The sequence below is a fragment of the Ictidomys tridecemlineatus genome, chromosome 16, assembly GCF_052094955.1.
Source record: "Ictidomys tridecemlineatus isolate mIctTri1 chromosome 16, mIctTri1.hap1, whole genome shotgun sequence".
Classification (NCBI taxonomy): Eukaryota; Metazoa; Chordata; class Mammalia; order Rodentia; family Sciuridae; genus Ictidomys; species Ictidomys tridecemlineatus.
In genome coordinates, this window is record NC_135492.1 from 40,870,150 (window position 1) to 40,895,389 (window position 25,240).

The 25,240-nt window shown below is 48.3% G+C and overlaps 2 protein-coding genes across 14 annotated transcripts in view; both read left to right on the forward strand.

Moving 5' to 3' along the window:
* Window positions 1-3,563, forward strand: part of Atp2b2 (ATPase plasma membrane Ca2+ transporting 2) — a 342,527-nt gene extending 338,964 nt beyond the window's left edge. For 8 of the 13 annotated variants that reach the window (XM_078033478.1, XM_078033481.1, XM_078033480.1 and 5 more), the window contains one exon: window positions 469-3,563. In XM_078033478.1, the coding sequence (XP_077889604.1) occupies window positions 469-780 (312 nt within the window). In that variant the 3' untranslated portion in view covers window positions 781-3,563. The remainder of the gene's footprint in view (window positions 1-468) is intronic. The other 5 variants (XM_078033488.1, XM_078033484.1, XM_078033483.1 and 2 more) reach the window with 1 other exon arrangement.
* Window positions 3,564-7,949: 4,386 nt separating this feature from the next.
* On the forward strand, window positions 7,950-25,189 carry Sec13 (SEC13 homolog, nuclear pore and COPII component). The gene is made up of 9 exons (XM_005333803.5): window positions 7,950-8,097; window positions 10,820-10,864; window positions 12,987-13,102; window positions 17,937-18,088; window positions 18,594-18,727; window positions 23,143-23,276; window positions 23,426-23,549; window positions 23,852-23,998; window positions 24,736-25,189. The coding sequence occupies exons 1-9, from the start codon at window positions 8,095-8,097 to the stop codon at window positions 24,847-24,849; spliced, it is 969 nt and encodes a 322-aa protein (XP_005333860.2). The 5' UTR covers window positions 7,950-8,094; the 3' UTR covers window positions 24,850-25,189.
* The last annotated feature ends 51 nt before the right edge of the window (window positions 25,190-25,240 follow it).

Sequence of the window (25,240 nt, forward strand, 5' to 3'; positions counted from 1 at the left end):
TTAACTGTGTGTGGTTTTTTGGTTTATTTTTAAAATTAATAATATAAAAAAAAAGCCTCTCCTCTTTCCCCGTCTCTTCCCCCGCCCCCCACTCCCTTCTGCATGGTCGAACCTCTGCTGTCAAGTTAACCAGGCTCAGTCTCTCACTAGGTCGGGGTGCCCGTTGGAGTGGACCATGCTTCCGTTCACCACTGTGTCCCAGCATCTCTTTCATGGTGCTTGATGACCCCTCCTGTCCTAATACTGTAGTTCTGACCAAAACCAAAGCCATTTTTAAAAACCAGCTCATGGATGCACATCACCTGAGCCCCTCTGCCATTCTTCCCTCCCTGCGATGCACATAGCACCCAGCGACTGTGGACTCCAGCCGCCTGCTGCCCTCACCCTCCTCCAGCCCCATCCTCTGAGCCCCACCCCCAGCCCCCACAGGCCCCAGGGCTGCTCCTGAGCCCTGTGCTTCCCTTGCAGATCCGCGTCGTGAAGGCGTTCCGTAGCTCTCTCTATGAAGGGTTAGAAAAGCCCGAGTCTCGAACCTCCATCCATAACTTCATGGCTCATCCCGAATTCCGGATCGAAGATTCACAGCCCCACATCCCCCTCATCGACGACACCGACCTGGAAGAAGATGCCGCGCTCAAGCAGAACTCCAGCCCGCCGTCATCGCTCAACAAGAACAACAGCGCCATCGACAGCGGGATCAACCTGACGACCGACACGAGCAAATCAGCTACCTCTTCAAGTCCAGGGAGCCCCATTCACAGCCTGGAGACGTCGCTTTAGCTGAGGACCCTGTTGCCCACCCGCCGGCCCGCCCTAAGGGACCCGCTGCCACCGCTCCCGGGCACCCACCCCTCCAGGCACCCGACTCACCCACGCAGCAAGGAGCAACCCCAGGAAACCAAATACTGGAGAGAAAACCCGACGTTTCCACCCACAGACCTTTCTCTGGCTGCGATGCTGTTTGAACAATTTTTCACTTCGAGGCAAGGGCCGGGTTCCCGGGGGCCTCTGGGAGGAAGGAGCAGTTATCCCAAAGGGAGCCTTTCTTGGCTCCCACTCAAGACATGGACCAGCCATGCACCCACCCGGCCACCACGTCCCCCCGCATGAATGTACTGGACACTTTCCATCCTCCCCTTGTTTGGTTTTGGGGGGGTTGGAGAGGGGGAGGGGTTTTTTTGTTCGTTTGTTTTCTTAGGCGGGAACTGCAAACAGGACTCTTTTCTGAGACTATTTATCCGATCCACTGGTCTGTGAGTTTTTGAAATGCTTGCGCAGCATGGTCTCAGTTGTATAGATTAATTTAATAACTTTTTGAAATCGCAGAGCTTAACTCGCCTAGTAGATTTGCACCAATGGAACCGAAGAACTTCATAGACACTCACGAGGTTATATCCATTTCTTTGTATCTATATCAACGTATACTTTCCAAGACTGTATACGTCCATATAGATAGGTAGATATATATATATATATATATAAAAATATATATACATGGATATATAAAGTTTCTTTGCCGGCATGTTGCCTTGTTTCTGCTTAAATTGCTCTATTTTAACTTATTTATGTCCTAAAAGAAGAATGTAATTTGTTTACAAACCTGTAGATAATGTCTTTGGCTATTTGTACGGTTCAAGAACACTGGTGGCTGAGATGCTATAAAAATAGCTCGGCCCAACAGACACTTCCCCTGGATTGCATCCTCGATGTTTTACAATAGCCATGCTCTGATTTTTGCCTGCTATTTCCGTTCAATGACGTCACTACCGTGGGAGGCTCAGGCAGAAGCCAAATGCTACTGAGGATCCATCCAGAGGTGTTCAGCCACAGGCTCCGTAGACGAAGGGAGAAGAGGAGAGAAGGTTTCCTAGGTTTGTGGCACCAGCGGCTGTCACGACCCAAGGATGTCAAAAGCACTGGCTCAAGACTTTTCTCTCAATGAAACTCGCTTGAGTTTACCAAGAGCATTTCCAAAATAGGTTGTCTTTGGCGCTGTCTGCACAGAGGTTGAGGTAGTGTTGAAATATTATAAATGCTATTGTGTTGATTTTTTTTTTAGTTAGTAATTTAGAAGTTTATTTCCTTATAAATGGCAGCGTATAAGCTGTTGGCACACTGGATGAAGATCGGTATGGCTTGCTGCTTTTATTTTTATTTTTGAAGAAGAATAGCCTTTTTCTCTGCACTATTTAGATCCGAATGAACCTTATGATGTGTATATTGAGATGTATTCAGTGTGATTTTTAAAACCAAATTGTCTTCCTTTAGCCACAATATATACTGTAACCTGTAACAGCAAGTCTTGCTTCCCCAGACAGAAAGCCATTCTGAAACCCTCCCATATCACAGGTCAGAAAAGGTGGCTATTTTCCCCCCAAGACAATAACAGCACTAGTAATCCCACTTAATAAGAGCTTATTTAATTGTCTGTCGGCCTCTTAACTGCTAAGCACTTTGTGGGTCTCAGCTTTTTTCATAAAAGAACTTTTGTATTTAATACAAAGTTTGCTTTGAGACTTTTCAGCATACAATCTTTTTCCATAAACTTGTACAGTGCAAAAGACATTTTGAATACCATGATCGATGATGTCCCATGCTTCAAGGAAAACCAAACACTTCCCGCCTCGCTTGCAAAGTCCATTCCTCACGCTGACCCTTCCCCACAGTCATTTCGTGTCCGCCTGGCCCCTGCCCCTTCTCCAGGCCCAGAGAACTCTTCCACTACCAAGATGAGAGCCACCGGGAAAAGAGCCATAGTCAGCTGGGAGGGCCCGTGTCTGCACAGCTGTGGAAAAACCTGACAGCTTTGGGGTTCAAAGTCAGCCCATCCCACCTGGCAAAATCTTTCTCTAAGGAGGACCTTCCGTGCAAAAGAGCATCGCCTGAGTGTCGCTAAGAAGTCTCTCTGAATGTATCCAGCAGAGGAAACACCACCCTCGGATGTGCTTATTGGATTCTAGTATAAACACCACCAAAGCCAGCCCACTCGCTCCTCCGAGGAAGGAGAGACCGGCACGCAGGAAACCTGGGGCAGCCCTGGAACATGGTAGTTTCTTTTGGAGTTTTCCTTTCTCACGTTTTTTCCCATCTTCCCCTTCTTTGTTCAATCACGTCTCTGTGACCTCATTCCATGATATCAGGATGGTCGTACTTGCTCACCAGACTCCCCTGTGCTCCTGGAGCCGGGATGCAAGGCAAATGGGAGGGGTGCTCTGAGCAGATCCCAGCCAGGGTGACGGGGATCCACGGAAGCCACCAGGGAGGCCCCACATGGGCGTCTGGTCTCCTCTCGTCAGGAATGATGGACAATCACACACACAGACCCCTCACTCTCCAACTTGCACACATCCACACACGCACGCACACAGGAAATGGTTGGTTTGTCACAACTCACTGTAGTATACAAAGCTTGCACTCTGCGTCCTATATCTAGCAGCATGGGGTACGTTTGGCAGATCACCCCATTAGGGGGTAAATAATTTATGACCATTCATCTGTTTTTATGAATTTTTTTATCTAGACAATAATTGTAAATAAAGAACTCACCGTCTCTGTTCATTTAATACTATGCAATGGGTATGCTTTCAATTGCCGACTCTTCTGACTCCCACGGTGTGGTTCTGAGATGTGGTTTCAGGAAAAAAAGAAAAGAAAAAGAAACACCAATCAAGCGGAACATAGTAAATATATACTGTGTAAATTATGCTGTTCTAATTTGGACTACACACTCTGTTTCTGTCCTGTCCTCTAGACCCAGGCTCTAGGAGAAGGTAGGAGGGGTGGTTCTGAGTTCTAAGCTCCCCAACTCAAAAGAGATGAGGGAAAAGCAGAGACGTGTTCAGTGATTCTGATGCTACAGGTTGACCTACCTGTGGAGGAGGGAAGGGAGGGCTCCTCCTGCAATACGGGGCTTTCTCTAACTCAGGAGCGGCCTCCAATGCTCCAGCAACCCTCACCAGGGCCCCATGTCTCAACCCCAGCATAGAACTGGCAAGAGCGGGGGCACCCTGCTTCTGAGAGCACATTGCTCTTGAGCCAGGACTCTGAACCTTGTCACTCAAGAGCCCCTCTGCCCAACTGTGTTAAAATGGCGCGCCTATCCCTCCTGACGTCCTATGGAGTCTTGGGCCTATTTCTGCAATTTCTCTTCTATTCCCTCATCTGGATGTCTCCTCTGGCACCAGCCACACTGTTTTGCTTACTGTCACTTTGCAATGTTTTATTCTATGGCAGGGTGAGTCTCCTTCGCCCTACTTGAACAAAATCTCCTAGTTATTCTCTCCTGTCTATTCTTCTGAGATAATGTTAAAAATCTGCCAAGACCTCCATCCTCTGCCCTCCTCCCAGCCCAGATCCTGGGTCCTGTCACCCTATGTGCCATCCCTCTCCCCACATTGTAATTCCTGCTCCCCAGGGTCACTAAATTCAGTGTGTCCTGTCAGAAGGGACAAAAGGGGAATCCTGAATCTCGAAGGAAGCCTGATGTCCCTCCTGTCATTTCACCTGTTGCCCAGGCCTAGGAGTTGTGAGGAAGAGTCCACTGAGCCCCCACCCAGCCTTAGCTTAGGAACCAAAGTCACTTCATGATCATGCAGAGGTGGACCCTCCATCTTCCGCCAATCATCAGAAGATAAAAAGGGGTTCTCCTAGACCCAGAGCTATGAGGGTGAGCTCGGAGAGAATGTGGGGCCCACGCTGTACTGTTCATGGGAGAAACGTTTGTTCGTGTCTCCACTTCCTGAACTGGTTTTTGGTTATTTTATTTCAGGTGTTGTTGTTTTTTTTTTTTTTCAGAGAGTGGGGGTCCCCTCTTATTTAATTCAGAGCTTCAGCGCCTGTGAGATACAGAAATTTCTTGCCCGGATGTTCTCTGTGTCCTTCCTCCCCTCACCCCATTCCTGCTCTGCCTACCGGAGGCTGCCAACCTGGTGCATCTGACGAGCCTCCCCCTCAAATCTTTCCCGCAGCAACATTTGAACCCCACTTGAGAGGATCTGGCAGGGAAGGGCTGCTTCCTGAAGGCTTTAGGGTCTCCCAGAGCCAAGGCCATACTGGGACAACAGGAAACCCCAGGTCTTTTCCAGGTTCCAAATCAAGCTCTCCTGATTTAAATGTAGAGATCCCACCACCCAAAAGGCAGGAGATGGAGCAAGGGGGAAAGATACCAGGCCCTGGGCAGCTGCCATCACCACCCCCTCCAAAAAACAAGAGATTCGAGGCTTCTTGGGGCCACCCCTCAGCCCCTCAGTCTGTTTTGTAATGTCTGTGGTGCTCTCCCTCCCGAGCCGTTCCTCTCGGGGGTCGCCACACTTGCTAACTCTTGTGTGCACATCTTTTATAACAGAGTAGTGAGGGACTGGTGCCGCCTCCAGCTTCCATAAGCTGCCCGGGCTCTGGGGGGGGGGGGCTCTGGGACAATCGGGGCTGGGAAGAGACTGTGCTCTTACTGTACACTCTTTATTTCTCTGTATCTCTGGCTTGTGCTCTTTGTAACTAATGGGATTTGTCTGCCTTTTCAACACTATACTGAGCAATAACAATAAATGCACACGTGGAAATGCAGGCATGCTTCCCATCACAAAGCCTTTTTCTGAAGGACAGCTGGGCCCCCACCCTCTTGATTTGGGGAAATCAAGCCCCTGGTTGGGAAGGACACTTTGCTCTCCCTCTACTAGGTCGCACCTTTTGACCACCCACCAAATGAAGGAGGCAAACTTAACGTGACCATCTCAGAGAGAATGGGGGGAAAGGCCTCCAGAGGATATAAAGAAACTCTGGGCCAAAGGGACTGGGAGGTGAAGGGCACAGGTTAGAGAAAGCTAAGAATGACTTGGGGTCTGGGATTAACCAGAGGGAGGAGATGGGAAATACAGACATAGGATACAGGTGGCATCTTCCACTGGGGAGGGGGAAGACAGAGGGAGTCTGAACTTTGCCAAGCTCTGCTGAGCATCGGAAGAGAAGGAGAATATTCCCAGATTGAGAAACAGTTCTCAATGTTGCTTCAAAAGCTGAGGTTTATACACACACAATCCCAGCTCTTCTCGGGTTGAACTGATGCTTAGAACAAGAACCACTGGCCCATCCTACTTCCAAGTAATTACACATCCAAGGTTCATTTATTTAACATCAGTTCTCAGAAGCAGCATTACAGGTTGAGCATCCCTAATCCAAAGATGTTTTGGAAAAAAAAAAGAAAAGATATTTTGGATGCTGATATAACATCATGAGTAAAACTTTCACACCACAAAACTTCACTTCATGCAAAAATTTATTAAAAATACTACATAAAAGTGTTTGTGTTTAGAGTTGGGTCCCGTCCCCAAACCATCTCGTTATGAATATGTGAATTTTCCATATCCCCAAAAATCAAACATTTCTGCTCCCAAGCATTTCAGGTAAGAGATACTCAACCTGTATTATATTTCCCACTTTCCAGAGAAGGAAACAGCAGCTCAGAGAGGTGAATGAAGGATTTGCTCATATAATAAGCAAGAGGAATATGGTACTGATACCTGTCCATCTTGATGACAGGGTCAGCACCTAAAATTCTCTACAACAAAGTCTTTCAGTCCCACTCCAAATATCTTGTGAGTACAAATATGAATTGTACCATTGTTTGTCCCAAATTTTCTCTTTCTTCAACCTCAATGTTTACACCAGGAAATTTCATTAATAACGACTACGCTGCTGCATTACATTTAAATTATATCTAATATGCCTCTATGCCAATTTCCCACTGGCTCAGAAAGAATTGACCTATCACCCAGAAGATCAGTGGTGCAACTACCCAACCAAGACTAGGGATCCCTTGAAGAACAGGAGACCAACAGGTCCCCCTCCGCTGTGTTCCCTGCTCTACCCTAAGAACCACTCCCTCTGGGCTGGGGTTGTAGATACAGGAGCTTGGCAGAGTGTGTGCCCCGCCCATGTGAGGCACTGGGGCACTGGGTTCAATCCTCAGCACCACATAAAAATAAATACATAAAATAAAGATATCGTGTCCATCTTTAACTAAAAAAATATTAAAAAAAAAAACCACCCCCTCATGCCCCCGCAATATTTCTTCATTGGAGAGAAATAAATCTCAGAAGTTGGGGTGGGGGTGGAAGGCTGGCTTGCTTCCTGAGGCTTACTTAACAGGGAACTCCCCTGGCCTCCTCTCCAATGCTCCTTGACAGCTTGTGCCTATCAACATCTTCCTGGGGACATCACTGAGCAGGACTTTTAGCCCCAGTTTCTACAGAGGAAACTGAAGGACTGTGATTCACTAGAGAAAGCAAGTCTCCCCTGTAAGCTGCTAGTACTTGAGTGGGCCAGGGCCTAGACCATGTGTGGCCCAGGCTCTGTCCTGCAGTGCGGAATTGTCCACGTGCTTGTGGAGAGATCCTTGGCTGCCCTCCCTTGGGGAAGCCAGGCATCTAGGAGGAGTTGGGGACACTGAGGGTTGGACTCCTGGACTCCAGACACAGGAGCTTGGCTGAGCTCCCTCCACGCCTGGGGGAATCTACCTGATAAGCCAGCCTCACAGATCGCAGGCTTTCCGTTTGCAAGGGGAAATTTGGAGTCTCTAAAGTCATAGGTCCTGGGGCTTAGGGACGGCAGGGCGGTCCTTAGGAGGGACCAAAAATGAAGAGCTAAGACCAGTCCAATCAACCCCCACAAAAGTAATCATCTTCCAATATTCATCAAAAAGCCGGTCATACCCAGAACCGCCGAGGGGCTCGTGAAGCTGCCATTATTAATGCTTTCGCTTCTAGGTCTCAGGAAAAGGGACGGCTAGGTCAGGATAGCTAACTCCCTCGAGCTTCCGAGTCCAACCGCCCTCCCCCCCCCCCGGGTCGCCGGGGCAACCAGAACCCCGCCCCATGGATCTCCCGCGTTCCGCCAGGATAAAGAGGAGGAGCCACAGAAGGGCGGGGCGCGGCCTGTGGAAGACGCCGGGCCTCCGCGCAAGCCGAGCGTGTTGCTACCCGGAGGCTTCAGAGCGACGGGCCATTAGTCCTGCCCACACGGCGCCGGAAGTGAGACGTCCGGACGCGACGCCTCAGGCTGCCACGTCCGAGACCGGGAGTCGCTCTCGCAGCAGCAGCTATGGTGAGTCGCTCTCGCCTCAGCTCAGCTGGGGTCGCGGAGCAGGGTTCGGACCACACCCAGGCTTTGGCCACGCTGAGGCTCAAAGCCCGGGCTGGGGCCGTTCAGCTCCCCCCTCACTACTTGGAGGTTTGGGTGCTCTGTCCGCGTCCTTGTGGACCTTTCCGAGCGAGAGACCCGGACGAGGCCGCGGCACCTCCCGGGGCTCTGCGGGCCGCGCCGCTGCCCTGCCTTCCTCTTATCCCCGTCCTTTTCCTTCCGCCATTGAAAACCCCAAACGCCATATCGAGGCCTTAGAAACCCCAGGTGTTGCTCGTAATCTCCGCCCGCCGAGCCTCGTGAAGGTGTCGTCACCCTGCAGACGAGAAAAGCTTTCGCTGAGAGGTAAAGCCTCTTGCAGAGCTAGCTGGTGAGGGGCAGAGCTGAGTTCTCGAACCTTCCTAACCGTTCCATTCTGCCGCCTACCACCTCTAACAGCTCAATTGTGACCAGTTGAGCACAGCGTCCCCAGGTATGAGGGGCGGTTCAGGAAAGACCAACTGAATGAGGCCGCCGTTGTTTAAAATTTCTGTGGTGTCTACCGCTTACTGTTCAGCTCAATGAGCATGAATGAACTCATGAATGGAAGTCTCCAGACTGAGTTTGGTACCCTGTGGTAAATGCATGCTCTTAGGGAAGTGGATATGCCCGAGCTGCAGGTTTGAGGGAGCCTTCGTGAACCCAGGAATGCGAGCCCTGGGATTAGTTCTTGTTCTGCAGCGAGCTACTCTGCTGCTCTTTTGGCTTCTGGTTCTTAGGCTTAATAAAGTTGGAAGCACTTATTCTCAGTGTTCACTTCATTCTAAATTACTTGTGATTCTGAAAAGATGAATTGGTTTTGAGTGCTGCTTCTTACTGTTTAACAGTGATATTAACAGATTATTATATTAATTATATTCAGGCTATTATTATCCTTTATCCGCCAGGATAAAGAGGAGGAGATATTGATGAGGGGATATTGCATTCTTCTTGGGAGAACAAAAGGCTTTAAAACACACTTGTTTACAAGCATGGTTCGCCAATCTTGGCTGGTGGATGAAGGTGGTTAGAAATGAATGCTGCTTCTAAAGTCCTTTAGTAATCCAGTAGGAGACTGTCAGCAAACTTTCTTCCTGACTCACTCTCAGCCATTGGATTTAGGGAATTCGGCGCAACAACTATTTTATGTTCTCAGTGGACCAGAGTCTAGTGGATTGTGGATTGTGGCTGGGAGTTGGTAAATTAGGGGATGACTCTTTTCCCCAGCTCTGTGACTTTGACAGGTGTTTCTTTTTCTCTGGGCTTCTTCAGTGCCTTAGTGTGTCAGGTGACTGTAATTGACTCTGCACGTGGTACCTCCCAGGGCACATGTGAAAGCACTTTGTATCCTGACAGTTCAACGCACAGGAGACTCCTTTTCCTTTCTTGCATTTGAGGACCCTGGGAGCCCACTTTTGCAGGTGTTAGAATTTTATGAGAAAACTGAAGCTTACTCATCATGCGCCTCTGACCTGCTTTGCTACCATCCTCTCCCGTGATGCATCTTTCTGAAAAGTGAAGTCAGATTTTATACTTGCAAGGTTTGTGCTAGAAAGTATGAACTGGGTGAAATAGTTAAGAAATGTCAGTATCAGCCAGTCGTGGTGGCACGTGCTTATAATCCTAGCAATTGGGGAGGCCAAGACAGGATGACAAGTTCAAGGCTAGTCTGGGCAACTTAGTCCTTGTCTCAAAATAAATAAAATAAATAAAAGGGTTAGGGGTATGGCTCAGTGGTAAAACATCCCTGGGTTCAATCCCTAGTATCAAAACAAAAAGGAAAGAAATGTCAGTTCCAAACTGAAATCTTTTCAAGTCTCCTTTTCTATCCAGTGAATTAAGAGAATAATAGTTGAGCAAAGAAAAAGTAGTGAATTTTTGTTCATGTATTCATTCAGCAAATAGTCACCGAGTTCCTTGTGTTTGCAATAGATGATTTGAAGGGTTTCAAAACTGCATATGACTAAGTGCAGGGTTCCAGGGAGCTCCCCTTCTAGTGGGGAGAAGAAACAGCACAAAGTGTTGTAGGGGTGCGGGGCTATTACACAAGAGTCCAGCCAGTCAAGGATTTGAAAATCTTTAATGGGGGGGGCTCGTTTGAGCTATATCTCACAGAATGAGGAGGTTGATGCCGTAACACCTGTGTCCCAGCCCTTCAAACTATTAAACCTGGATGCCACTAGGTGTGAGAGTCCATCACAAGTGGTAGACCAGGGAGCTGACTCAGGAGAAGTTTGAATCAAGTCTCCAAGTCGTAGATGTTAATCGTGTTATGCATAAAGTGCCTGGGACCTCAGAGGCTGCCATCCAAGAAGGGAACGTGGACTCTAACTCCCTCCAGGCTCCACCTCACCTTCAGAGGCAGACCTTGTCATTCCGCAGTTCACATTGAGCTCTCTGACCTCTGGGTCTCTGCTTGTTTATCCCTGTGCTTTGACAGTACTCGCCCACCCCTCGCCATCTGGCCAATTGCTCCTTCTCATCTAGGTCCACTCCATGACTACCGCTACCCCCTAGGACTCCTATAATGTTAAAATATTTATCTTACCATGTAAACTTCTCAAAGACAACTACCTCTTGCAGTCAAGAACTTAAAAAAAAGTGGACTTAATGAGGAGATATTGCATTCTGCTGTCAGTTAATTTACTAGTACCATCTTTGATTCCAGGTATCAGTAATCAACACCGTAGATACATCCCATGAGGATATGATTGTGAGTATTTAATCCTCCCTCTGGGGCTTTGGGCATGGGCATTTCTGTGGGAGGGACAAAGCATGGATTTTTCATTCCCCTTTCTATTGATCATTTTTATGAACCCAGGTGTGGCTATTCAGGCTGTAGCCTCAGGGGGCGTGGTCATTCTCCCAGTAGTGTCAGCAGTGTCGTCTGAGTTAGCAGGACTATGATAGTCTGACCTCCCTGCTGAGGGGTGCTTAGGAGCAGTTTGTCACTCAGAGCCCTTGGTCTTTGGCCAACACAGTTACTTGCTCTGGGTTGGAGGCCAAATGGGTGTGAGGCTTGACTGTTGTCTTCCCAGTCTTCCTCCTGCTGTCACTTCTTGGTCCCTCTGCAAAGGGGCTTAAATGAGGAGAGAAGGAAGATGATGTAGAAAGCCAGCCAGCAGCCACAGTGAAAGCCCAAGCTGCTTTGTGTAGGGCCACGGAGTACAGGTAATTTTTGAGCAGGACACAGGCTTAAACAGTGTTTCATGCTGGGTTACCACCCTCAGCCTGGCCACTCAATAGCTGCTTTCAGGTTTCTGAGAATTGGCCTAATGGCAGAGTTAATCTGTTTGTGGTTTAGTCACAAGCAGTCTAGCTGTGAGACCATACCTCCTTGGATACAGCGTGGTACCATGGGCAGGAAGATCCAGTGTGAGGCTCTATTGCTGCTGTCTTAACTTTTATAAGCCTCATGGGAAGAATAGTGGCTATGCTACCTACTTGCATGAGTTTAGGAAGCAGGTGAGGCAAAATCATAATTATGGACATTTGCTTACTAAACATCAGATCCCATACTAACTACTTTTCATTCATATCTCCGTCAGACTGCCTTACAAATATTGAAGCAGAGAGCAGTCATTAGACCATTTTTAAATATGGAAATTAAAGCTGAAGGAGGTGAGGTCATTACCCAAAGGTTGCACAGCAGATAAGATAAGGAGCTAGGATTTGAATCTCTTTGGTATTATGCCTTGCTTCCTCTCACAGTGTGGTAGCACCTGCTGGAGAAGAACCTGGGGAATGCACCTGCACTGCCTGCCCCCCAGAAAGCCAGACCCAACACAGCAGGGGAGGGGGGCTGATTTCCAAAGAGGAGTCAGTTTTCCATGGGTGGGGCAGTGAGAAAGATGGGCCGAGGCAGACACACGGAATGCTTCCTTTCACAGGGCACGCTTGCTCATGGTGACCACAGGGGTGACAGCTAATCACTTCTGAAACCCTCCAGGCAGGACAGTTAGGGAATAGCATCCTTGGAATAGGGAAAAGCCCGCAAGCAGAAGGGCCAGGGTAGAGGGCAGTAGGCACAGTGCCTCAGAGGAATTATCACCCAGAGAGAAGGGGCTGTGGGCAGGAGCCAGCCCAGCTCTGGGTGGTCAGGCAGCATTGGGAATCTGGTTCATGAGTGGCACAGCCAGTGACACCTAAGATGTTGTTTCTGTTGGGTGGGAGTCAGAGTTACTAGGCACAACAGTATGGAAAAGGGCCTCTGGGTGGAGTCAGGAACCCAAATATCTTGAGTGGGACCCTGTGTGCAGTCCCGAGGACCTGTCTGGGACCTATTTTCAAGTGTTAGCCTTGGGTTCTGGGGCTGAGCTGGACCTCTGTACCTTTCCCAATACACCATGGAGCCTGAGAGAAAGGAGAAAGGGGGGTTGGGCCAGCTTTGGTTTCCCCATCTTCACCCAACAGAACAGGATTAAAGAGACCTTCCTGAGAGTGTGTAAAGGGTATGTAAAACCAGCTGAGTATGGTTTGTTTTGTCCCTTTTGGAAAGACATCACTTAACAGAGTATCTCCTTGCCTAGTGATGACAATTCTTTGAGATCAAATTAGTTTTGGGTGGCTGGATGCAGTGGTGCACACCTGTAATCCCAGGGACTTGGGAGGCTGAGGCAGGAGAATCACAAATTCAGAGCAGCCTCATCAGCTTAGCAAGACCCTGTCTTAAGAAGGGCTGGAGAGGTGGCTCAGTGGTAAAGTGCCCCTGGGTTCAATTCCCGATACCAAAAAGTGAGTTCCGGGTAGATTAGTCCAAACTAGTCTCTGTCTGGTGACTGCCCTCACCCCGCCTGCCCAGCCTGCAGGCTTCCTAAGCTGTCCTTCCTTTGCAGCATGATGCCCAGATGGACTACTATGGCACCCGCCTGGCAACCTGTTCCTCAGACAGGTCCGTCAAAATCTTCGATGTGCGCAATGGGGGACAGATCCTCATCGCCGACCTCAGGGGGTAAGTGTGGGCAAGCCCAGAGAAGGTTTGCCAGAATCATGTGACACCTCAGGCCCTGCCTTGAGCCTGAGGAAAGGATGGAGCCAGGATTCGGAGCAACCCCAAAGTATATTTAGCAAAGATGGCTGGGTCCCAACACCCCAGTTGACCTCAGCATATGCCCCTAGGGGGGATGCAGGTAAGGGCACAGGTGGATCCGGCTGTGAATCCCGGATCTGCACCCACACTCCTACTAGAGTACTTGGGGCAAGTGAGGCAGTTGACCTCTTGAATCCTTATCTACATACCCTCAAGATGGGCTCATCCTGCTTCCTTCCCAAGGAGCATGTGTTACACAGCCAGCCCCCAGTTCATCTTCAGTGTGAGCAGGTACTGAAAAATTTAAACAGTGGGTGTGGGGGCTCGTGCTTGTGATCCCAGCAACTTGGAAGGCTGAGGCACGAGGATGACAAGTTTGAGGGCAGCCTTGGCAACTGAGCAAGATCCTGTCTCTCAAAAAAATAAAAAAGGCCAGGGATGTGACTCACTACTGAAGTGCCCCTGGGTTCAATCCCTGGCCCAAAAAAAGAATGTGGGGAAAAAAAAGTGGTAAACGATGCCATTTTATATGGTTTAGCCTATGTGATCTCAAGAGCTTTACTATAAGAATAAACTTTTTAATCTGTTGTTCTGTTTGCCAATGGCAGGTGTTGATTGAATATGTTTGATTTCCCCTTCTCCCTACTGAGATCCTGAATCACTTTTTTGCTCACCCCCAAGTTCCTTGCCTTTCACAGAGTTGTGGATTTTAACCTGAGATCCACAAGGTGCTGTGGGAAGAACACAGGGTTCGGGGAACTGGAGCAAGGGGGGAAAGAATCACCTTTATTTTTCGTGACTGATATTTCACACTTCCTTCAATTTTGGAGGTGCAGCAGAAACCACAGTAGTGTTTGTAGTGCCTGCCACTTTGGCACCAATGGATGTCACAGGTATTTTCATTTTACATTGCAGTTGTAGCTCTTACAATACCGTGACTTTGCATCACAATGGTTATTAGACGTGCCACTAGAGTCAGTCAGCCCATCTGTGGGCTTATCAGTTGTTGATTTCAATGTCTGGGTTCCTATTTCAAGATCAGGGGGTCGGTGTGGTCAGCTTCTGTCTTTTTTGTGCCCTCTTCTGAGCATCCCTGACCTTGCTAGATTGCCCAGGAGCAGAGCCCTGACAGAGGTGCCAGGATGTATTGAGCTGCGTTAAAGCAGACTAAGTCACCCATTTAGAGAAATGAGACTGAAAGTCACCCTCCCCCTGGGTGTTGAGGACAAGTGACTGAGGAGCCAGCTGCCAGAGTCCTGTGCAGGAGCTGAGCTCCCTGCAGGTTTTCCTCATGCTCAAATGATGTGAAAGACACAGCCAAACATGTGCTTCCGTCAGAACTCTGCCCGTTGCTGGGACTCAAGTCTGTTCAATGCCATCAGCAGCTCCTTCCCAGGTGTTGGGAACATAGTGTTGTCCATCCAGGGTGCAGTGGCTGCTGCTCTAGGGCAGAGAAGTAACCAAGGGCATCTCCTGGCATTGAGCGGGTTTGGTTTGGTGGTCTTCCCGCACCCGCGCCACCCCCCCCCCCCCCCCCCCGCCCCATGATGATTTGATCAAATCAATCACCAGTGCCTCCAGTTTCACTTTTTCTATCCTAAAGGGCTCCCTCCTTTTTGTACCCCACCCCAGGGTGGGGTACAGGGGATTGAACCTGGGGGCACTTGATCACTGAGCCACACCCCCAGCCCTATTTTTTGTTTAGAGACAGGGTCTCGCTGAGTTGCTTAGTGCCTTGCTATTGATGAGGCTGGCTTTGAACTTGTGGTCCTCCTGCCTCAGCCTCCCGAGCCACTGGTCCCCCTTCTATTTTCATGAAATCCTTTTTCCCTGTTTTTCTTTCCACCTTTCACATAATTGAGAAAACATGACTGTTGATTTTCTGAGTCTGTTATATTTCAGTTAACATATGCTTACCAGTTTCAGCCATTTTCCTGAAAATTACATAATTTTTTTTCTTTAGGCCAAATAAAACTCCATTGTGTGTACGTATACCACATTTTAAAAATATATTTTTTATTTTTTAGTTATAGTTGGACACAATACCTTTATTTCACTTATTTATTTATTTATTTATTTTTAATTTTTATTGTTGGTTGTGAGAGAATTTTTTAATATTTATTTTTTAGTTTTCGGCGGACACAACATCTTTGTTTGTTTGTGGTGCTGAGGATCGAACTCGGGCCGCATGCATGCCAGGCGAACGCGCTACCGCTTGAGCCACATCCCCAGCCCTCATTTATTTTTATGTGGTGTTGAGGATCAAACCCAGGGCCTTGTGCGTGCAAAGCGAGTGCTTTACCGCTGAGCCCCAGCCCCTATACTACATTTTTTTAATCCATTCATCTGTTGACTGACACCTAGGCTGGTTCTCATGATTTGGCTCTTATGAGTTGTGCTGCTGTGAATATGGGTGTGCATGTGTCATTAAGAAATCTGACTTTAATTACTTCAGAGAAATACCAAGGGGGTGGTAGAGATGAGTCTGGCAGAATAAGACATCTCGACATTCCAAGTCTTATGTAAACCTTGAGGTCCAGGTCAGTGATGTTCCTATTAAATTATGGCATTAGAGCCAGTAGACATATGCTGCTGCTTCCCTGCCTTGGCCAGACAATATTGGGGTGTATTCCCCGTGTTTCTGCAAAGGTTCCCAGCAATTGATTCTCCCAAATCCACATTGTAGGAATCGGCTCAAAAATATAACAGTGGATTGGTTTCCCCTTTCACCATTTTTTTCCTCTTCCTAGTTATAGGATTGTTTTCCAAAACAAATTGCCTACACACACCCCTTTTCTAAGGTCTGCTCTTTAGAGGAACTTGAACCCAAGATAATGGCATCACAAGTAGCTGTAGAAAGCAAACCCACAGGGTGAGATTCTGAAATGGTGGCCATGAGGATTGCACAGTGTGTGGGGTCGTGGGCGACACACCGCTGCCATTCAGGAGCACCTCATGTCTTGTCATTGTCTTAACAGTGCTCTTAGGGATTCGCAGCACACTTTTAACATTGTCTCGTTTAAATTTCAGAGCTAAAGGCTAAGTTTTTTTTTTTTTTAATTCTCATTCATTATACATGACAGTAGAATGCACTGTGATGCATCATACGTAAATGGAGCATAATGTCTCACTCTTCTGGTTGTACATGATGTAGAATCACACTAGTCATGTAGTTATATATGTACGTAGGGTAATAATGTCTGAGATTCTTTCTACTCTCCTTCCTACCCCCTACCTACCCCCTCTCCTCCCTTCACTCTGTCTATTCTAAAGTACCTCTATTCTTTCCTAGCCACACACACCCCCTTATTGAGTTAGCATCTGCATATCAGAAAACATTCAGCCTTTGGTTTGGGGGGGATTAGCTAATTTCACTCGGCATGATATTCTCCAGCTCCATCCTTTTACCAGCAAATGCCATAATTTCATTCTTCCTTAAGGCTGAGTAGGATTGCATTATGTATATGTGCCACATTTTCTTTATCCATTCATCTGTTGAAGGGTACCCAGGATGGTTCCATAGTTTAGCTGTTGTGAATTGAGCTGCTATAAACATTGATGTGGCTGTGACACTGTAGTATGCCGATTTTAAGTCCTTTAGGTATAAACCAAAGAGTGGGATAACTGGATCAAATGGTGGTTCCATTCCAGGTTTTCTGAGGAATCTCCAAACCACTTTCCATAATGGTTGCGACAATTTGCAGTCCCAACCAGCAATGTGTGAGTGTACCTTTTCCCCCCACATCCTTTTTTTTTTCTTTTTGTACCAAGCATTTTTCTAAGCTTTGAATGTGAGTTATCACATTTAACCCTTGTGACCACCTTGTGAAAGAAATCTTATTGATCGGTCCGTTTTTAAATAGACAAAGTCAAGGGGCTGTGGTTGTGGCTCTGTGGTAGAGCACTTGCCTTGTAGGTGTGAGGCCCTGGGTTCGATCCTCAGCACCACATAAAAATAAATAAGATAAAGGTATTGTGTCCATCTACAGCTAAAAAACAAATCCCCCCCCCCCAAAAAAAAGCCACAGGGAGATCTGACCCTGGCCCGAAGTCCAGAGCTGGGGAGTGGGGAGTGGGTTTGCAGGGGCCTGAGTACCTGCAGGCTGCCCGCTGTGTGCTAAGCATGCAGCCCTCCCTGACCACAGGAGCAGCCCTCGTGCCAGGCCTGCTACAGCCTATGCAGATGATGCCTGCCAGCAGGTGAATGGACAGATGAGAGAAGGGAAGGACGTGCCTTTTGAACAGATGAAAAATATCAAAGTAAAACACACAGAAGCTGAGTGTGGAGAGTGGATTGTGACTCCAACTACAGGTGCTGATCACCTGTGGGTGTAGACAACAGTGGACACAGGCACTGCTGGCCGCAGTCAGAGCGAGGTTTCTCGTGGCTGCCACAGGGAGGCTGCTGGAGTCCTGTCTGTCAAAAGACTATGACCTCAAGGTGCTCAACCTCTCAGGACATTAGGGTCCTCACTGTCTAGTAAGTGTCCCTGTGGCAGTGGCATTCTGTACTGTCTCTTTTTGAAATTTTTTTTAGTATTTATTTTTTAGTTGTAGATGCACACAATATCTTTATGTGGTGCTGAGGATCGAACTCTGGGCCTCAAACGTGCTAGGCAAGCGCTCTACCGCTCGGCCCCAGCCCCCCTTTTGGAATTCTTGGGCAGACTTTATTTAGTTCTCTCCAGAATAGAGCCTGGCAGAGCCCTGGGTTTCCCTGACTCCCCCTGAGCAGTTCCAACCCCTCCCCTTGCAGGCATGAGGGTCCTGTGTGGCAGGTGGCCTGGGCCCATCCCATGTATGGCAATATCCTGGCCTCCTGCTCCTACGACCGGAAAGTCATTATTTGGAAAGAGGAAAACGGCACCTGGGAGAAGACCCATGAGCACTCGGGACACGACTCTTCCGGTACATGGGGCTGGTGGGCAGTCAACCCCTGGGTGAAGAGGGACTCTGTCCTTCCTGAAGTCCTAGCTCCCTTGTTGTAGTGGGGCTTATCTGTCCCCTGGGATTGGTTGGCCTTCTGCTAGTCCCTCACTCCCACCCTAGCTGTGGGTATCTCGGGTTGATGCCCCTCACAGGTTGGGATAAGGCCCCAAATCCAAAGCCAGTCCAGAGCAAAATGAGAAGCGTAAGCACAACACAGTGAATTTTCCTTAAGGTTTATTCATTTAAGTACCAGCCTTTATTCTCAGGTGGTTTTCCTTCTACTCTTTTGAAGACCAATGATGAAATGATAATGTTAGTAGATAATTGTATCTTTGACAAAATCACAACTGCCCGCAGTGATCCCTACAATTATTTTAGAAATGTAGTAAAGCCATAGATCTGGGAAACTGATGGTCTGCAGCTCCGTGCCTGCTGTCCCCACTCACTGCCCCTTCCCTCCTTCCCTCCCTCCTTCCCTCTGCAGTGAACTCTGTGTGCTGGGCCCCCCATGACTACGGCCTGATCCTGGCCTGCGGGAGCTCGGATGGGGCCATCTCCCTGCTGACCTACACCGGGGAAGGTCAGTGGGAAGTGAAGAAGATCAACAACGCTCACACCGTAAGTCCAGCCCCTGCCTTCATGCAGAGGGTAGTGCTGTGTGTGGCCTGGGGGGTGGCGAGTTGTGGGCCAGGAGGGCTGCTGGTCACATGCTTGAGCCTCCTGTTCTGAAGCCCGAGCAGCTGCACAGCCTCTACTGCCCAGGGCAAGGTTAGCACTGGCTCCTCCTGGTAAGCCCCCCGGTGGGGAGGGCTGGGGCAGCAGCAGCCCACCCCCCCTGTTGCCTTAGCTGTGGACGGTTTGGTCAACACGCCCTGCAACAGCCACTGGGACCCCTAGAGTTGAGGTGGCTATAGAAAGCATCACAGTGTCTGAGTTCCATGTGCTCCTGGGCATTGGACCTTAAGTTTGAAACTGTCCAGAAAACAGTGTGGACAGTTGGGGACACACCTATGGAGCCGCTGCCTTGTGCCTTGTTCTCACAAACTCATGAATGAAAGGAGGAACTAACAATTGTGAGATTCTCAGGGCTCACCCATGTCACAGCATGTCTTGCATGTTCCTTTCTATGGCCAATCATGCTCCCACTGTGGCTGTGCATGTCATGTTTGGCCATTCCCCAGCTGATGGGCACCTTCAGCTGTCATGACCAGATGCTACTGTGAATGTTCAGGGACAGGTTTCTGCATCAACGGGTGGGTTTCCCCTGGGTGCACCGAGGTGAATTTGCTGAACCATGTCGTCATCCTGTGTTCCCACCAGCAGCACGAGGTACTCCTCCTCCACATCCTCACCAACAGCCATCTCTGTGGTCAGTGCTGTCCTGGTGGGTGTGAGGTGGTGGTTGCTGTGGTTCTAGCCATTTTAATGTCCTCTTTAGAGAAATGCCTGGGAGGGTCTTGTACTCTCTTGAACCACAGTGGGAAAGACTAAAGAACTGCAAGTCCTGTCACAAGGGGAGACTGCTGGGGTGAAATCAGAATTGAGCCAGTTAGGGACACAGAAGGATAGAAGAGGTTAGACCAACATTGGGAAGAAACAGGGTCAGGAACTGCTGTGAGCCACCACTTGCTGACCTTCATCACTACACTAATCTCATAAATAAAGCAGAAAACTAGGCTGGGAGTAGGTTAGTAACGGTTGGTGCTGCCTGCCATGCTCAAGGCCCCGAGTTCCATCCCCAGCACCACTGACACCCCAAGAAAAATTACACAAATAATATCCCTACAAGGAGAGCACACTGCAAAGACATGCCCACATAAAGAATCAAACTGTAACCACTGTTGCAAATCAAGGTAAGAGATATGTATATAAATCAGGAGAGCCCAGCCTGATGGCACATGCCTGTAATCCCAACAGCTCAAGAAGCTAAAGCAAGAGGATTGTGAGTTAGAAGCCAGCCTCGGCAACTTAGTGAGACCCTGACTCAAAAAGTAGCCACATCAATGTGTATAGCAGCTCAATTCACAAAAGCTAGGCTATGGAAACCAACCTAGGTACCCTCCAACAGATGAATGGATGAAGAAAATGTGGTGTGTGTGTGTGTATATGTGTATGTGTGTATGCCCAGGGGTATTCCCAAAGAAGAATCGGGACAGGCACACCTGGCCACCCTTCCCAGATCATTCATTTTATATATGTGTACATACACACACACACACACACACACACACACACGAGTATTTCTCAGCCATAAAGATTAAATTATGGCATTGGCTGGTAAATGGATGGAACTGGAGACCGTCATGCTAAGTGAAATAAGCCAATCCCAAGAAACAAAAGGCAGAAGGTTTTCTCTGATATTTGGGTGGTAACATGATAAGGGGGCAGGGGAGGGAAAAGCAGAAGTTCATTGGATTAGATGGAGAAGGAGGGCAGATGGGAATAGGAAAGTAGCAGTAAAATGCATCAGACATAACTTTCCTATGTTCTTATATGAATACACAACCAGCGAAACTCATACAACCACAAGAAAGGGAAGTTATATGTATAATAGGTGAAAATACACTCTATCATGTATAAAAGAACAATTATTTAAAAAACACAGTACACACACCACCAAAAAATAAAAAGGTCTGGGAATGTGGCTCATAGATTAAGCAACCCTGGGTTTAATCCCTGGTACCAAAAAAAAAAAAAAAAAAAGCACAAGTCAAAATTGGAGAAACTCAAAAATGAAGAAACGGAACTCAGGAAAGAATTGGAAATAGAAAACATGAAATTAGAAGTACAGGAGCAAGCTTTTCATAGAGGCAAATGGGAAATATACCAATAAGTCTCTGAAGAAAACGAAATACTAAAAAGATTCAAGAAAACCTTTAAAGGATTTGAAACTTGATTAAGAGATCTAATTCTGTATTTAAGAACATCACCCCACGCCAGGCACGATGGCACATACCTGTAATCCCAGGGGCTAGGGAGGCTAAGGCAAGAGGATTATGAGTTCAAAGCCAGCCTCAGCAACTTGGGCCCTGTCTCAAAATATAAAGATGGCTGGGGATTTGGATCAGTGCCCCTGGGTTCAATACCTGGTACCAAAAAAGAACATCAACCCAGAGTCACCAAGAAAGACACAATTCTAGTAAAATTATTGGACTTTAAACAAAAAAACAAGTTGGGCAAAACCAAGTTAGATTATCACAGATTCATGCATAAGAAAAAGGAGTTCAGGACTGGGGGTGCTGCTCAGTGATAGTGTGTGCCTAGTATTCACAAGGCCCTGGGTTTATCTGAGCACCAGAGAAGGCCACATAAAGTATCTAAGCCAGGCGTGGTGGCACATGCCTGTAATCACAGCAGCTCAAAAGGCTGAGGCAGGCAGTTCACAAGTTCAAAGCCAGCCTCAAAAACTTGGCAAGGCCCTGTCTCAAAAAATAAAATGGGCTGGGATATGGCTCAGTGTTTAAGCACCTCTGGACTCAACTCCTGGTACCAAAAACATAAAATATTCAAGGGAGTTGGGCACAAGGACACACCCATAATCCCAGCTGCTGATAGGCTGAGATAAGAGGATCACAAGCTGGAAGCCAGCCTGAGCAGTGTAGCCAGACTGTCTCAAAGGGAGGGAGGGGGCTGGGGATGTGGCTCCAGCGGTAGCGCGCTCGCCTGGCATGCATGCAGCCCGGGTTCGATCCTCAGCACCACATACCAACAGAGATGTGTTCGCCGAGAACTAAAAAATATTTTTAAAAAAAAAAGGAGGGAGGGCTGGGGCTCAGTGGTAGAGCGCCTGCCTTGCGTGTGTGAGGCACTGGGTTAGATCCTCGGCACCACATAAAAATAAAGATATTGTGTCCATCTCAATTAAAGGGAGGCTGGGTGGGGGGTAGTAGAGCACCCCTAGACTCCCTCCCCAGTGGTGGGGATGAACAGCGTGAGGGAGAATGGGGAAAAAACATTTGCAAAGTCTCTTTAAATGTCTTTAGTAACCATGTTGGCAGTAGAAAGTTTTGTGTGAAATGAGACAAAGCCACATGTAATTCTGGGGCTGTGAGCATCCCTAGAACCCAGATTATAATTTTGAAATAGTTTCTCAAACCAGAGGGATCCCAGGTCTGAGGCAGGAAATGTACAGGGAAAGCCTAGAACGTCATACCTGCAGAGAAATGATCAGAGCTGTGTTGGACACAGTAAGGTGGTGTCAGAGGAGCCAAGCTGAGCACAGACTGAGGGGGACAACAATACAGTGAGTTGGGTCTGAGGCAGGAGGAGTTCAGAGCCAGCCTGAGAAACTTAGCCAGGCCCTTGGCAACTCAGTGTGACACTGTCTCTCAATAAAAAACCTTAAAGGTGAGGAGCCTGGTGGAGGGAACGTGGCTTGGTGGTAGTGCCCCCAAGTTCAATCCCCAGTAACAAAAATAAGTGAACTAAATAAAACCTGTCAAATGAGCATATGGATCCAATAGCTATTGGATTAGAATGAAGCCCAGAGTGGCCAACCTAGGCCACGTATCAACAACCTGGCACTTCCTAGTAGCACAGCCCTCGCCCTGCTCAGTCTTGGCTCCAGATGAGCGTCAAGAATTCAGAAGAGCCCAACTGAGCCTAGGGGTCAGGTGACTCTCGTTTGTTCAGCAGGAAAACTATGAAGAGAGAAATCAGCACCACTGTCCTAATTAAATGGATTAATGTAGTGAGCACATGGGTGGCACAGGAGGGGAGCCTGGGTTAGGAGGGGACAAAGTGAGAGGCTTCTCAGGTGGGGGGGTGGTTGTTTCTTGAGCGGGTTTCCAGAGTGCTTCAGAGTTCATTAGGCCAAGGGCTTATCTGTGTGGTTTTATTGGACCCCAGTGTGGCCTCCATTCACGTAAAGTCCCTAATTCTACATGTGCGTAGATGCAGTTAGGCTTCCTTGAGAGAGAATTGTCCGTGCCTAATACTTCTCTCAAGGGCCATGTTGTCTAGTCCTGGAGACGTGACTACCAGCCTCAGGTGTGTGCAGAGGGCAAGCTCGTCACCTGGGTCCCTCTTTACAGATTGGCTGCAATGCAGTCAGCTGGGCCCCTGCCGTGGTCCCCGGAAGTCTCATAGACCAGCCGTCAGGACAGAAGCCCAGTTACATCAAGAAGTTTGCATCTGGGGGCTGTGACAACCTCATCAAGCTGTGGAAGTGAGTGGCTGGAGTGCTAGATCACAAGGTCACTTCTGTTCCCCCCACCCCCTTTTTCTAAAAGGTCACCACACTTCTAGCAGAGGCCTGTGGGATGGGGAGGAAGGTGGCACAGCTCCCTGCTGAATGCTCCTGTGCTGTTCCCACAGGGAGGAGGAGGACGGCCAGTGGAAAGAAGAGCAGAAGCTGGAGGCGCACAGCGACTGGGTTCGCGATGTCGCCTGGGCCCCCTCCATTGGCCTGCCCACGAGCACCATCGCAAGCTGTTCCCAGGTCAGGCCCGACCCACACATAACAGTGGAATTGCCAGCAGTCAGGGCTGCTTTCCCCTCTGGAGGTGCCCAGGAAAGAATCACGTAGGACAGGCACATCTGGCCACAAGAATGTTTTGATTTGAAAGTGAGAAGCCATTGTTGAGTGAAACAGTTTTTAGTACCGGGTGGACACAGTACCTTTATGTGTCCACTGTTGGAGCTACATACCCTTAAGTGGCTTGATAGGCCACTGCTCCTGTTTTCTCCTTTGTGCCTAAGTGCCTCAGGGTAGACAGTCCTAACTCCAACCTCTTTTCCCAGGATGGGCGAGTGTTCATTTGGACCTGTGATGATGCCTCAGGCAATATGTGGTCACCTAAGTTACTGCATAAGTTCAACGATGTGGTGTGGCATGTGAGCTGGTCCATCACCGCCAACATCCTGGCTGTCTCTGGTGGAGACAATAAGGTACGTCCACTCTGCCTATCTGATTAGTGGGTTGGAAGGGACGTTAGAAGCTATTGCTCGTGGTACACACTTATCATCCCAGTGGTTCGGCATTTAGTAACTGAGAAAAACCTATCTCAAAAAGTAGGGCTAGGTGTTGATTTTAGGGTCCCATCTCCAGGGTGCAAAACAAGACAGACATTCATCTCACACTTCCCTGTTGGGAACCAGAGTGGTGAGGGCTGGAATGACAGCCCACCCTGTATGATGTGACATTCCTAATCGTTTTTTAAATCTATGTGCAGGAGGGAAGGGGTAAAGTTTACCACCCTTAACCTTTTCTTTAGGTGTCAATAATTGCCCACTTTAAAGCTTACTGAGCATATTGTTTACTTGTTGGTAGACGGTGGGGACCCTCTGCAGGCAGCTGAGGTCCTACAACGATAGATCAGGCCCGCCCTCCCCGTGAGGCCCAGACTTATGTGTGGCAACCTTTACAAGGCACAGATGCTGGACTGTGGCTTCCTACAAAGGACACATTATTCTATCTCCGGAGTTCTTTTAGATTTTGTTACTCTGCAGAGAGACAGATTTGTGCCTGCTCTCAGCTATTTCCTCAATGTAGAAGTGGCACACTACTGACTTAAGAACTTAACCTCCAAGTTGAAGTCAGGTTGTGAAACCATAACCAACTCCGTGGGTGTCATTCCTGCTTTTACCTCATTTTGATGAGTGACACACACTGTGCTAACCTGTAGGTGACCCTGTGGAAGGAGTCCGTGGACGGGCAGTGGGTCTGCATCAGTGACGTGAATAAGGGCCAGGGCTCCGTGTCAGCTTCCGTCACAGAGGGCCAGCAGAATGAGCAGTGACAACACAGATGGGGCCTGGTTCCCCACCTGCCACTCCAGGACTGCCCCTTACTGGGACAACTGACCAAGCAAGTGGGAAGAGGCGCACCCAGGTCCACCCGGACCGTCTTCCTAGGAACACTTACAAATGCTACCACAGATCGATCATCTGCCTTAACGCGATTCTATGAGGTTTGTAATTTACTGCCCGGCTCAAAGCATTGATGTCCTGAAGAAACTACAAATGACTTCAAATCTATTATTTTGAAATACTTTTGGCCATTTTTATGTACCTTTGGGTTGGGGCATTATTTGGGGGGGAGGTTGTTCCCAAACTAAATAAAAATCATATTGCTTAGAATTCTTCATTTTCCTAACACACCCCTAACGAGGCAAAACCTCAACCTGCCTC